This window comes from Osmia lignaria, chromosome 12 (genome assembly GCF_051020975.1).
Source record: "Osmia lignaria lignaria isolate PbOS001 chromosome 12, iyOsmLign1, whole genome shotgun sequence".
NCBI lineage: Eukaryota > Metazoa > Arthropoda > Insecta > Hymenoptera > Megachilidae > Osmia > Osmia lignaria.
The window spans coordinates 9,761,184-9,775,339 of record NC_135043.1 but is presented as its reverse complement, the minus strand read 5'-3'; the positions used below and the strand labels follow the sequence as shown (position 1 = coordinate 9,775,339).

The 14,156-nt window shown below is 46.4% G+C and overlaps 1 protein-coding gene across 2 annotated transcripts; it reads left to right on the top strand.

Annotated features, from left to right (window-relative positions):
* The first annotated feature begins 26 nt into the window (after nt 1-26).
* Tg (transglutaminase) lies at nt 27-7,794 on the top strand. 2 transcript variants are annotated; one of them, XM_034321422.2, is made up of 10 exons: nt 27-681; nt 4,678-5,027; nt 5,091-5,223; nt 5,345-5,574; nt 5,643-5,956; nt 6,273-6,542; nt 6,612-6,691; nt 6,758-6,902; nt 6,970-7,276; nt 7,344-7,793. In XM_034321422.2, the coding sequence occupies exons 1-10, from the start codon at nt 531-533 to the stop codon at nt 7,647-7,649; spliced, it is 2,286 nt and encodes a 761-aa protein (XP_034177313.1). In that variant the 5' UTR covers nt 27-530; the 3' UTR covers nt 7,650-7,793. The 2 variants fall into 2 exon arrangements, with proteins under 2 accessions (XP_034177313.1, XP_034177314.1); XM_034321423.2 differs by lacking the exon at nt 27-681 and adding an exon at nt 4,304-4,539 and having other exon boundaries at nt 7,344-7,794.
* Nucleotides 7,795-14,156: the final 6,362 nt, after the last annotated feature.

Sequence of the window (14,156 nt, the reverse complement as noted above, 5' to 3'; positions counted from 1 at the left end):
GTTTGCATCATTCCCGATGCCAGCTGATTCTCTGACAGTCGCTCATCTACTTTCGAGCAGATCGACGCAACGCGTCGTCTCTATCGGTTCGCGTTCGCGCTTAAAACGTGACGTGATATCATCTGTTTACATTTTACACAGTTTTCGTTAGATTTTCAAAACTACTCCACCTACCGGTATTGAAAATTAATTTTAAACTGTTGGAAATCTATACGTGTACTTCTACGAACGATAAAATTACTCCTTTCTTTTTTTTCGCGTGGTAATGAATCGATTATACGAGCAGTTTAATTGTACTAGATGCCCTTGATCGAATAATTACTGCCCCAGGATTCTCCTCCACGATTCGAGCCAAGTACTCGAGGAATAAAATTGAAATGAAATCAAACATCGCGAGAGATACGGGAACGACAGGTGTAAAACATTTGAACTCTTAATCTTCTTAAATAAAAATTAACGCGTATATATACGACGGTAGCAGAGAGATAATAAGTTTCGTTCTATTAATCGGTGTACGAGATCGAAAGAAAATGGGCAAGTGTTGCTCGTGTTGCTCGTGTTTCTCGTGTTTCTCAAGATTCAGAGCGATCTTCAGACCCGAAACTGTGACCGATAGTCCATTGAAGCCCCTTTGCACGAAACCGGAGTGCCTTCCACGACCACCTGCAGCGCCTAACGATGGTAAGTGTTACACGCGATACCTCACCTCGATAAAAAGTTTTAATATCGCGAATGGATAGATGGTTTTTCGAGGACGTATTTCGCAAGGAAAGTATTAAAGCGTGCGGGAGCAAACATTCCTTACGTCCGCGTGCGTAACACCAGTCGCGTTCCTTCGGCTCGTAAATCATCGTAAAATCCAGCTACCTTTTATTTCCCGCTGGCATAAGTTAATTTCTTCTATCGCCCTTTCGCGTCCACTGATGCTACTTACTATGTGACCCGTACTCGAAAGGGGTTAATTGCTCGTACAGTCAGATAAATGATATCAGGGGGCGAATAGCGATGTGGCACGTGTCGAGATAGAATGGCAACGAATCGGTGCGTGGGTGGCGAACGATGTCATTATTGAAATTATATCATCGAAATGGAAGCTCGTTTCTGCAATCGTTATTCTTTCCTGCTCTCTAAATAAATTCCTCGAAAACCAGACCACCAGGTTCAGTGATTCAGTCGGTCGAATTGGTGTTCGCGTAACGTTTCTAGTTAAAGCTTCGCTGATACATCGGCGCACTTAACGCCGATGTAAGCAAAACGCTATGCTTTATCGCGTTTCTATTTTAACACGGCTAAGAACTGATCGTGAACATGATTTTCAAAGTTTCCAGCGTTTTGGCACGAACCGTTGTTCTTCCGGTTGCATACTGTTGCCTATTTTAAGAGACCCACGTGCCGGCAACCGGACCGGCTGCCCTTACTCCGATACATTGACGCTCTCGAAACGTGTTTTCGATTTGTTCGAAGCTACACGGAGAGCCTTGCTACCGGCGTCCTTCTTGCCGATGATGTCACTGTGTTTCTGTGTAAATATATCACTTTCATTAATTTCCGCTCGGATCATTTGTTTCTTGGGAACAAGCGTACCTAGACGCTTTGAGGTAGCGTCTTCAATAATTTTCAAGATCGTACCAAGGCGAAGTCGTTTCGAAAATTTACGAGAAATTTCGCGATAGTTTAAGCAACGATATCCGTGGGGAATTAGCAAGCAAACAAAAATCCTCGTTCGTTCGCTCGAAGACTCGGTCGCTAGTGTTTTCACGAAGGAAAATAAACTTCTCGCCAGATGGTGAATCTCACTTTTCTCCTCTTTCGCGAGAAATCCTTTGGAATCGGATTCTACACGACTTTTTTCCCAAACTTTTCGACTTAACGATTATTTGAAAAACCTGAGTAACGAGACAAAGAATTCGTGTGGACGCGATGCCAAGTCGCGAGATGCATTTACTGGCCTCGAGGCATGACCATTGCCATGGATGAAAGTAAGCTTACGCAAGTGACACTCTGCCACTGAAAAATGACATCACCGTTAATTACGCATACTGGTATCATTATCACCGCTTTTCGTTAACGCGACGAATTCAATAGAACTGAAAGCAGAGCAACTTTTATGATTCATCTCTTTTATTCGTAACCGTCTGTCGACTTTCGTAATGGGACGTAGAAACAGCGCGTCCAAAGTTCTTTTTTATCCAGCTTGCTTAGGCGATAAGTGGTTGATGTCGACACGGGAAAAGTCTGACACGATTCGATAAAAATATCGTAAAAGACCGTTCCTTTATTCGACACCAATATAACATGCAAAAGCCAAACGGAAATCGTCGGGTTCTGATCAAGGAAGAAACAAAACTTGATTAACGCTCGAAGAGTACAATCCATTACAGGATAAGCATCTCGAGGATGCAACAATGGCACGCTCGACATCAAGAATGCTAATTTAACGCGGCGATTAACGTAGGAAAAAGAAATAAGTGCAGCATAGAGGAGGTAATTCTCTGTTTTACTGGTATGGGTATGGCGCTCTGCGAAAGTCGTAACGCAAGCCTTCGATTAATATTATGCGTAAGCATGCGTTCTTGTCGGAATCGATAAGATTCCGATATCTTCGTTATATCGTTAACAAGTTATTTTCGCGTATTATCGTGATTTCAGCGGTCCGGTGTTTGTTTCGTCAACACCGCAAGGGAATAATATTTGCACAGTGCACACTGTGCATATCCTTCCCAAATGTGCGACCGACAGTTATATCGTATCGCTGTTCGATCTTCGAATCGCGTAGCTTCGTCAACGAAAGTTTGGAAATTACAATTAGCAGTCGATGCACAGTAGGGAAAAGAAGGTAAATAACGATGACGTAAAAAGTTAGAGAGAATAACGAACAGCAGCTATGGGTTGGATAAGTTAGACAAGCAACACGGACGAAAGAAGATTTATCGTTTTGCCGTTTAATCTTCCACGCTCTTCACGCTGAGAAAGTTTTGATAATCGAAGATTCCCCGTCGCGGTATCCACCCTCTGCTTTTAATAATAATCCATTAACGCTATTCTACGTAATAGGTGGCCAGGTCAATTAGCAGTAAATATTAACTGTATAATAACTTGTAACAAACGATTACGTAATAAATATCGTGTCGAACGATCGAGTTACACTTCTCTCGTTCGATTACTTCGACCACTTTCGCGCGAAACTGATTCTATTTTAGCGAGCCGGTAAGCCACGAAGAGTTCCGAGATGTATTGTTTTCGAACAAAAATAACAACGCGAACCACTTGGCTATTTATATATATAGACGCATACAAAAGTACACACAAGCGTTCTAGATTGCAGATTATCCGGAACAATCGATGACGCCCGATGTTACACTTCTGACGCGTAACGTAAGGGTTGAGATATTCGTTGTTTCTATCTTCGTCAGGATAGCGTGGCAAGGCCGTGCTCTTGTTAGAAATGAAAATTAGAAACAAGCGAACACCTGTATGTCACAAAAGCCTGGCCCAGACAATGGACGCGTATCTATTCCACGATCGATTATACACGTCGACACAATGTTTACGAGTACCAGCGAAGACGCGTTCCGTTTGTTCCATGCATATATTTTCGCTCCTTTCCTCGTTGAAGGTGAATGGTTAAAATGCGCGTTAAATCGATTTTAGAAATATACAGGCTGTCGGCAATGATCGGAATCGGGTGACGGTCAATGCGATCGAGTCCTCGTTTCTGATACCCTTTGTTAGACGATGCAACTCTAAATGCAAGTTTCCTTGGTCAAGGTTCGCGTCGTAGATGGACGCAATCTTGTCAGTTGCCTTCAATTAAGTCATGAGAAAAATCCGAACAAATTGATCGACGCTAATTGCACCGATCGATACCTACTCGATGATATATAGAACGTTTACATGGAAATCGAGCAATTATCATTTACCAAAGTCGGCAAACTTGTCAACGTTTCACAGTTTGATCTATCGCCATTTCCCTCGGCCTTGTACCGATCGACTTTCCAAGTACTGCCGAGTACCGATCGAATTGGTACTCGGCAACTTCCGGCGAACACTCTCCGCGGATGTCGTCAGGTACCGGTGTTTCGCGGAATTCAGGAAATTAACGATTCAACGATTGTGCGTAAATTACGAGAAGTAATTGACAGAATGAAAAGTAGGTGACTCCTACTGGGCAGCTGGAGTCATCGATGACACCATGTATGGCCGCGCTCGTCGATGCAGAAAGATCCTTGATGTTTCTCCTAGAATGCAACAACCCACCCGACGCGGCGCGTCGCGTCGCGTCGCGTCGGGTTCACTTGAGTTATCCTTCCTTCTGATACTGATCAACGAGGAGCGTCACTGATCGTTCAGTGATTTCACGGAACTCCTAGCAATCGTGTAAGACTTCGGCGGGAACGACGCCGATGGATTCAGTCTTTCGTTCGTTTTCAAGGGACGAGCTCCGCTTTCCCAATCCTCGAAGGATGTTTTATAGATTTTACGATCGTTACCGGTCCTTCGACGACCGTCGACTCAGGCCGTTTCCCTACAGCTTTTATTGTGAGTGCTATTCGTTTCCTTCTTCGTCTTCGAAATTTCTCATCCTTTTTCTTAGAGACACTTTTTTCACTTGGCTGGCAATTTGCCACGCGTACGAAATTGAATATCTAAACGAATCGCGAATTCCGTTTCCATTAGGGGAAGACTTTGGTGTTCCGGTCTTGACCATCATAGACGTGGACCCGTGCATAGCGGAGAACGGGAGCTTGCACAGGACGTCGAGATACGATTTGATGAGCCGACAGGACGACAAGTCGAGGCTGGTCGTTCGACGGGGACAAGAGTTTTATCTCCACTTGACTTTATCCAGGGACTACGATCCGAACATTGACGGTATGTCGATAGTTTTTACGGTGGATGGAGTGGAGCAGCCGCAATACGGTCATGGAACTCTGGTCGCCACCGCTGTTCTCTATCCTGGAGAGGTGTCCGAGGGTTCCTGGCAAGCCACCATCGATGCGGTTCAAACGAATTTCCTTCGATTAAAGGCAAGCCTCCGTTTATTCGTTATTAACATCAGCCGTTAATTATGTATGTAATTTTCTTCATAGATCGTTCCGTCCGCTAACGCCATAATAGGTAAATGGAGAATGGACATTGACACGAAGAACAGGAATTTGGACGGCGCTATTAGTTACACGATGAAACAACCGTTTTATCTGATCTTTAATCCATGGTGCCCAGGTATAAAGCTGTGTACGCATTTCTTACCGCGATCTGTTACCTAGTCAATAGGTCGTGGTAACGAATGTAGACTCTGTCTTGGTTAATTGACACAATGTCAATTAGGTCAATTTCGTTTCAGAGGACATAGTGTACATGGAGGATGAAGATCAACGGCAGGAGTACGTGATGGCGGAGGATGGTTTGATATGGCGGGGAAGTTATAATCGCCTGAGACCAACGGTTTGGAAGTACTCGCAGTTCGAGAGAGATATATTGGACTGTGCTCTGCATCTGATGATTCAAGTGGGAAAAGTTCGAATCTCCGGCAGAAGCGATGCTGTTGTTATATCTCGCATCCTGTCCGCGGCGGTAAGTACTCGATAGAAATATAATCGAACGTGTATCTCGTTAATTTGCGAGAAATTCTCTTGTTCCAGGTAAATTCACCGGACGACAACGGAGCCGTGATGGGCAACTGGTCCGACGATTTCGGTGGTGGTACACCGCCGACCAAGTGGTTGGGCTCGCAAAAGATTCTGCAGCAGTATTACAAAAGCAAGAAACCGGTGAAATACGGACAGTGCTGGGTATTTTCGGGGGTGCTGGCTACCGTTTGCCGTACTCTGGGACTTCCTTGCCGCGTCGTGACCAACTACTCGAGCGCCCACGATACTCAGAGCAGCTTGACGGTCGATTATTTCGTCGATGCAGAGGGAAAAATAATGGAGGAGTTGAACAGCGATTCGATATGGTAAGTAGAGACTATCAGACGGTGATACAGACCATTAATTTAATCGAAGTCGCATGGAAGAAACGGATAAATACATGTTTTTCTGTATCCGCTTCTTAATCTTCTAAATTATGTCATTCGTACTATTACGCGTACCATAGAATGACGACATTTAAAATGTAAGCGAAACAATAGAAGACGATGAATTGTTACAAGTACCTACACATTGCGAGCCACATCGCTGTTGAAAAAGCGAATCTGCATATCTTAGAAACGATTAGCCTACGAGACGAACTTGTTTGTTCGATGATTCGAAGATCGTTATCGATCGTTACAGGAATTTCCACGTGTGGAACGAGGTTTGGATGAAGAGATTGGACTTGGCGTTGGATAATCCTGGCTGGCAAGCGATCGATGCAACGCCCCAGGAACTGAGTGAGGACGCGTATCGTTGCGGGCCAGCTTCCGTGATTTCGGTGAAGAACGGCGAGGTTCTTCGACCTTACGACAACGCTTTCCTCTTTGCCGAGGTGAACGCGGACAAGGTGTTTTGGCGGTACAACGGACCGACTCAACCTTTGAAGTTGATTCGAAAGGACGTGGACGGGTAAGTTGTTTCTTGAAAATTTACCCAACTAAGCTACCCACTTTCAACACTTTGTCTCTCGATTTTTAGAATCGGTCAATACATCAGCACGAAAGCAGTCGGCAGGTGGGCTCGAGAAGATATTACCCACACTTACAAGTACCCGGAAAGTAAGTTTCGATTCTACCGTGAACTAGAATAATTTAATCAGATAATTTTGGATTAAAATTTCGCAGAATCGCCGGAAGAACGGGCTGCGATGTTGAAGGCGCTGCGTCAAAGCCAGTCGTTGTTCAGTCGCTATTACCTGAACGAAGATTTCAACGACATCATGTTCAACTTCGAGCTTCGCGACGACATCGTGATAGGACAACCCTTCAGGTTCCTGTCTCCTCTTCTCTGAATTTACCTTGAAACGACTCTAACGAACGGGGCTTTCTTTTTACAGCGTGGTGCTGCTGATTAAAAACAGAAGCAGCTACAACGAGTATAGAGTCTCCGTGATTCTGAGAGTAGAAACCGTCCTGTACACGGGCAGGGTTGGCGATCCGGTGAAAAGATTGAGCATGGATCGACTGGTGAAGCCTGGAGTTCTGGAGGAAGTGCGTATGGACGTTTCCTGGGAAGAATACGGGCCACGATTGTTGAATCAGTGCGCTTTTAACATCGCCTGTTTGGCGACCGTTAAAGACACAAACTTCGAGTACTTCGCTCAAGACGATTTTCGCGTAAGGAAGCCTGATATCAAGATCATGGTAGGTATATCGCGTCCTCGTTGATTCGAGGTCGAACAGCAAGGATGTTTCACGTTTTTGCTTGCAGTTAAAGGACGAGCCGGTAGTTGGGGAAACTTTGAACGCGACTGCAAGGTTTAAGAATCCGTTACCAATTCCACTGAAAAAATGCAGATTTTTAATCGAAGGACCAGGGTTGGACGAGCAGCTGAAGATAAAGCTGTCCGAAACGGTGGAAGTCGAGGCTGACGCGGAATGTTCATTTTCCATGGTGCCGAAATTCGAAGGACGCGCCACTATTGCCGCGAAATTTTACTCGAAAGAGCTCGAGGACGTTGACGGTTTCATCAATTTCATGGTGAAACCGGCGAAAGCTGTTGCAAACGGTGAATAAAAGCGAAGAAAAGGATAAGAAAAGGTCTCGTATCGGTGTAAACATGTGTTCGTAGGTCTTCCATGAAATTTTCTCTATTTTTTAATACTTGTTCTTGCTATTTTGTATACAATAAAAGATAGATAGTCAAGATGAATCGTGTTATAAAGTTTTAGACAAAGTTTCGTATCGTTTATCGCGATCGAAGAGGCCACTTCCGGTGGCATCGATCCCGAACGCGTTTAAAGCGAGCGTGATGTCAGAAACGGGGAGAAACGGTAGGATACCGGTTCGAAACAGGCTTCCACTTTGGTTGGATAAAAAATTCAATCGACGGAGAGGTTGCGGAGCGGCGTGGATAGCCGGCCGGGACTACCGGCCATACGGACGGCAGCCGATATTAATGAGCGGCAATCGAGACGGTCGTTGTGTCGTGTGCGTGATTATTTGGAATAAGAGAAAGACGATTAAGCGGCCGTATTCGAAGGGAGCGGAGGTGAATAAAAAAGGATGAAGAAGAAAGGAGGAGAGGAAATTGAACGCGAAGCAGAAACGATCAGGAGGATGATGAGTGTACATGCGTACGCGCGACAGTGACGCGGGGCCATGTATCACCATCTTGGAAATTAACGTTGAAATATCGTGGAAGATGAGCAAACCTGATTATAGCAACGAGACTTTGCCCGTGAAAACCCGTGGAATGAAACGAACCGAACGAAAAATTGATTCGAATTCGATACCGTTCGCGAGATCGATCGAGTAATTTCGTTCGTCGAAAGCGTCGATCGATGAAGATTAAATAGAGGGAACGATGAAAGATTGATCCATTCTGTTTAGAAACGCGCTCGATTTACTACGACGCTTCGATCGAAAAAGAATGCTACGAGAATAGTAGGAATTGTTCAGAGTAATACTTGTATAATGAGCTGTTGGTCCCGATTCGTGGAATGGAAAGAGAGGTGGAGGCGACGGTAAGCTGGTAGCAAGTGAAGACGAATACGAGGATCGAAGAAGGGAGAAAGAAAAATGATAAACGAAAAGGTCAGAGTCGAATGGGAGGAAGAAGGATATGGAAGATAGTTGTGAGATATGTCTAAATACATAACCGTGACACGTGATGGACGTGTTGGGGCCCCTGTCTACAGGGGTCTCGAAGGAGCCTACGGGGCCCGTACCGATCTCCATTTCGATCCACGGGATTCTGGACTCGGCACCCTGCTACGCGCTATGCATCAACACCCAAGATCCATCCCATTATACCTCATCAAAATAACAAACACGCCTTCCATGCTAAACCAACATTCTTTTGTTCCCATCGAATATCCCAGGATCCATCAGAATCGCCGCGAACAGTACGTCAGTGACGTATATGTTTTCATGTAGCCAACGGCCCATAGGGGGTCTTCGCAGGCCTACAAGAATCCCACAAGATATCATGAAATATTATTCGATGGCAGGAGGTCGAGGGTGTGACCGAGCTTTTTCCAAACATTTTTACCAGATTTCTCTTCCACCTTTCACCTTCCGTCTCGTTTCTTCTTCTCTGTTAATTCTTTTTTATTTATCGAGCTAATTAACTTGTATCGCTTCGTTGGATACCATTTTGCCCTTTGTTTTGCCTTCGTATATTAGCAAGCCAGTCGTGTTTTTCATCCCCCTCGAAGCGAATAGGTTGCTTCGAACGAAGTTTCCTAGATGGCACCACGGTTATCTACTCGTGAGATACCCGAAGGGATCTTCTGCTTTGAAATTTAGAGCTCTAGAAACTTGGAACTCGTTCAGTTAGCAGAAACATGAAAAAAAGAGGGTATCGTTTTGCAAAGATGACGAATGAAATCGATAAATTAGTACTTGTGTGGGTCGCATCAATCGTAAATAAGGGTGATTCTGATAGCGCGTTAGAAAATTTATTATGAAACGAAAAACTGCAGAGCGAGAGGAAGATATTTCCTGGAAAAGCCAAGGAAAAAGACGGAGAAATACGCGAGTGGAAGCGGTGGTCGACATTTCGAATCGAGTCTCGGTCGACTCGTGACATCCCTTGACAGCTTACCGTTTGCTTTCCTCTGTTTGCTCGACGATTCCCCGCTCGGTTACTCGCTTTTGTCCAAACAACGGCCGTACGACCGTGTAACGACGAGAAGAAAGCTCGTTCATCGAATCGATGCGAACGTCGTCGAGCTTGACACAATGTTCCCGCAGTTAGAATACAGGAAAAGTCAGCTGACAATCTTTTGTCGTCCCGTATCTTCTTTGAAACGCGTCAAACTTCCCATTCGCGGAGATGGACGAGCAGTTATCTTATTCATCAGGAAAGCGAGAAAATATTTTCAGCAAATGCTTGTTAAATAAATAAGCGTTCTCGGAAACTGCGTCGACGATTCCTCGTCGAACAGGACCGAGCCCTAGACGTACCGTACCGTGTCGTATCGAATTCGAATCTAATTTGCATCGCACGAGCGAACCACCAGGTTGTGTTTAGCCAGCCATAAGCCGGAACAGTTGCGTTCGGCTGGCAGCGTATTTGCGGGAGGATTTGGTGGACGGGCGGTAGGAAAGGAGCGAGTTGATCGTGCCACTCCGCCTTCGTTCGCAACGTCGTGGAAGGGTGGTGCGTGTATCGAGGGATCGTAGGAGGGATCCCGAAGAGGAGAGGAAAATTCGGAGTAGAGGGAGGAGGCGGGCAGGAAGAAAAGGGTGCGAGGATATGGCGCGTCTACCTTATTACGCATGCACCCCGACCAACAAAGAGCAGGATCGTTCGTTGACTAACCGACCGACTTGACTGACACGCTCTTCGGCCGCTGGTCCAACGCAAATTCCCCCGTAAAGCCGCTGCATCTAATCGTCGAAAGACTAGAGAGAACGATTTGGCCGAAACGACGGAAACGCTTAGAATGAGTAAACGAGGAGCGGAACGAGGCTCGTTAGCGGTTTCGTCGGTCCTTTTGCGAGTCACGCGCTGAAAGGAAAGCGAGGGGATCGAACCGGTTCGAGAAACTGCGCGAGTTCAAAGGGTATATTTATCCGAAGCAAAAAGACGAGAGGACAAAGGCTCGGGGCCCGATTAGGGTTGAGGGAACGGCGTTTAACGTGCCGCGCGACCGCTTGTCTCCGAAAGAGAATCGCGTGTCAACGTTTAGCGAAAAGAAGGACGTTTAGGAGGACGGCTAAAAGCGTGCTCGAAAAGGCTGGAAGCGTGGTGCCGCGGGAATTCGCAGCCATTGTGTCTGCCATTTTTGATCAGCGACTATTACGTTGCCGGTTATGCTCGTGACGTGAAATTGACGGGTTTGCAGGGAACATTTGGCCATCGTGGACGAGGAACGAGGAGGCGAACGTGCGTCGAAGTTCTGCGGTCTGGCTCGTTCCGACACGATACCGATGGAACACCGGTAGCCAAAGACCGATCGAACCGCAACCCCTATTGGATTCGTCGAAAAGACCGATCTAATCGTCTCGCGTGCCTCTTTGCGATCGCTTGTCATCCAAATTGACTCGATTTCGCAATAACGTTACAGGTATCATCGACAGCTAGCCGCATAATTTGCGCGGAGAAACGGAGAAACGTCCACTTAGCGGGCAATCTTCTTTTCTAAAGCCTCTGTTGCGAGATAAAAAGTTTTTTTGAGAGAGGGAAAAAACGTGGTGCAGTTCGCGGGTTAGACAACGGGTACGTGTTTGGTCCCGAGGGAGAGATCGCGGGCTTGTATACCCGGTTGACATCCTCGATCCAGTGACGTATCTAATTGGGAGCAATTTAACGGCGAGGGCGGATCAGTAGGATAAGCTGTAAGCCGACGAAGCCGCTGCACGAGATCACCCTAGGCTTATAACTGTCGGGAGATCTTCTTCGGACCTCTCTCTTTTCTACCTATCCACCCTTGTGCAGCAGTGTGCTTCTGTTTGCAACCAGTGTATTCCGGCCCGTGATACGACAAGCTAACCCTCTTCTTCTCTTCCCCTCGAACAGATCACCTCTCTTATACCCTCCCTCCCCCAGCTGCTACCCTAGCCTCTATCTACCAGAGAATCCGGCGTAAATAATGCCGATTATCCCCCCGGCAATTGTTTTATCGACCGAGCTGTCCCGCTCGAAGAGCAATCTCGAAAGAGGGTGACTCCGTTCCGCGCCTCACCTCCGACCTTTCCCCGAATCCCCTCCCCACAACCCCTCTATTCCGTTGACCTTACACAGATTTACGAGTCGCTTCGCGACGTGGTGAAGACTCGCAAAGTAAATTTTACCGGTCTTATTGCTCTTTCCAGCGCGACCAATTCGCGAGGAAGAATTGCAAACAGGTCTTATCGTTAAAAGAGACAAGAAGAGGGTGCTCCCTTCGATGACGTTTACCCTCCGCGAACGAAATCGCCTTTTCGTCTCGTAAATGGAATCGATAAAAAAATTGAGAAAACGTATCGTGTCGTAACTCATCTCCCTCGTTCGATACGTACCCTCTATAGATCGCGAGGATAACGATCGCGTTTATAATTTTCGGAGGGTTCTCTTTAATAGTTCCAGTTCGATCGGTCTTGCCGAGCTTCCTTTCCGGGCTTAATGGAACTCGCAGCAGTTTGCTTTTTGCCCCTACCTCCATCTCCCTGCTAATTATGAAATTACCCAGAAACTACTACGGCTACTCTCCTCTCCGTCTCTCTTCTTCCTCTGCGCTCCTCTTCCAGCAATATTTGAGCGCGAATTATGCCGATACTCTCTTCATCCTCCTCATTATCCCTTCTCTAACATTTCCACCCTCGTACGCGCTCTCGAGCCCTCCTTTCTTCCTTCCGTTGCCATACACTTTGCCTCACCGCCATCATCGATTCGCTCACCCTTTACCTTTTCTTCCCGAGCAAAGAACCGCTTCTTATTCGATTAACCAACGTAAGTACAAACGTTCCAACCTCTACCAGCCTCTCCCTTATTAACAGCCCGAGACTCGATTAATATTCACGGAAGATCGCGATACAATATTCCGTTCGAGTCTCTCGAGCATCTTCCACTTTTGACCCTATTTTCCTCGTACGCTTTCTAAAGGAAACGATCGTTCTTCCGTCAAGTAAAACCGTCATTCTTAATGGCTAAATAAGTCGCCCCAATTAAAAAAGTAATTTCGATTAGGGTTCCCGTGCGACCGTTCGGTATCGGTTAAGTACAAGCCGCGAGGCGTTCGCCCTCGGTCGAGAGGGGTAGGAAACCGAGAAAAAGTGGGGTAGAAGAAGAAAAAACCGGGGGTGGAAACCGACGAGCAATTTCTGCCACTTTTGGCGCTAGAATTTTTTTTTTACGACGGTCCGTTATCGCAGGAGGTAGCCAGGTAGCAAAGTATCTCTCGATTAGTCCCGGGGTGCTTCTCTCAGTTTGCCCTCCTGGCGGTGAAAAAAATATCGAGCATTGCACCTATTCGCCGTGGTCGGTGTCCACCCTTCCTGTCCACCCCTAGTGCTAGTGGTAAACGCTCGTCGTTTCTGAAACACGTTTGGCACCAAGGAGGTTCATCGACGAAAAAATCCGCAGAATTTTCCTCGATTCCCTCGGGGTGATCGGGTTGTGAGCGAATCGCTCGAAAAATATATTTATTTATGCGCGTATTAGTATTTATGTTGGGTGCGTGGCTATACACAGGTCGTGGCACCCCGCGGCTCTTAGGCGCGGATGCTTCAACCGGTATTTGTTATTCTAATGTCGCATTATATATTTGTTTGGGGGCGTGGGCGAGTAACCCAAAGTGTGAAACACGTTGTAACGCGTAGCCGGTCCTCCTGGAATTCCATCCTGTCGGTTCCGGCCTGACAGCCCTCTATACCGCCCCCTCGAAATGCCCGTGAAAAGCTTTTCGTCGATACCAACCAGAGAAATCTCCAACGACTCCTCAATGAACACAAAAGATTTCGTCGACGTTCCGAGGTCCTACGAAGGACTCGGCTTCTCGCGCCTCTGGACACCGCGGACAATTTATTCATTTTATAATCCGTCGCTGATCTGCTCGTCGGAAAGAAACGCGAGACCCATCGGTTCTCGTTAAACGACCCTTCCGTAAAGGCACGAAATACCGTGAAAATGGGCCAGTATCTTCGGCCAAGAGATTTTTATCTACCACGATCTCGCACGACCACCTCCCCGGAATTTACAGCTACGATATTTCCTGGTCGTGTTCGGTGTTCCTTCCTCGGAACAAACTTACTACCGGTAGCGGCGATAAAATGCTGACTTCATTATGTCCGTCCGTGCGTCCGGTTTGTAATTAATAGTCGCCTCCGTGTCGAATTCTTTTTTTCTTCATTCGGAATTCGGACGAGTTTGTCTCGTAATTCTTGACGCGATCGTTTCGTCGAGACGAATCGAGTCGAACTTCCAAATTTTCCTCTACACTTTTGTTACTCTAACGCTGGACTCGTGTAGATAATTAATAAACGAGTATATTAACACTGATGGACACGGAACTGGTTTCACGAGTTCCTGTATGGGCCCGGGGGTATACCTATCTACTTTGGAGAAGTGGAAAGATGTTACTTGAGACGACACAG

Coding starts and splice junctions, on each gene's coding strand:
- Tg (XM_034321422.2), top strand. CDS start 531: ATGGGCAAGTGTTGCTCGTGTTGCTCGTGTTTCTCGTGTTTCTCAAGA. Junction 6,692..6,757: donor CACTTACAAGTACCCGGAAA/GTAAGTTTCGAT, acceptor AAAATTTCGCAG/AATCGCCGGAAGAACGGGCT. Junction 6,903..6,969: donor GTGATAGGACAACCCTTCAG/GTTCCTGTCTCC, acceptor TTCTTTTTACAG/CGTGGTGCTGCTGATTAAAA.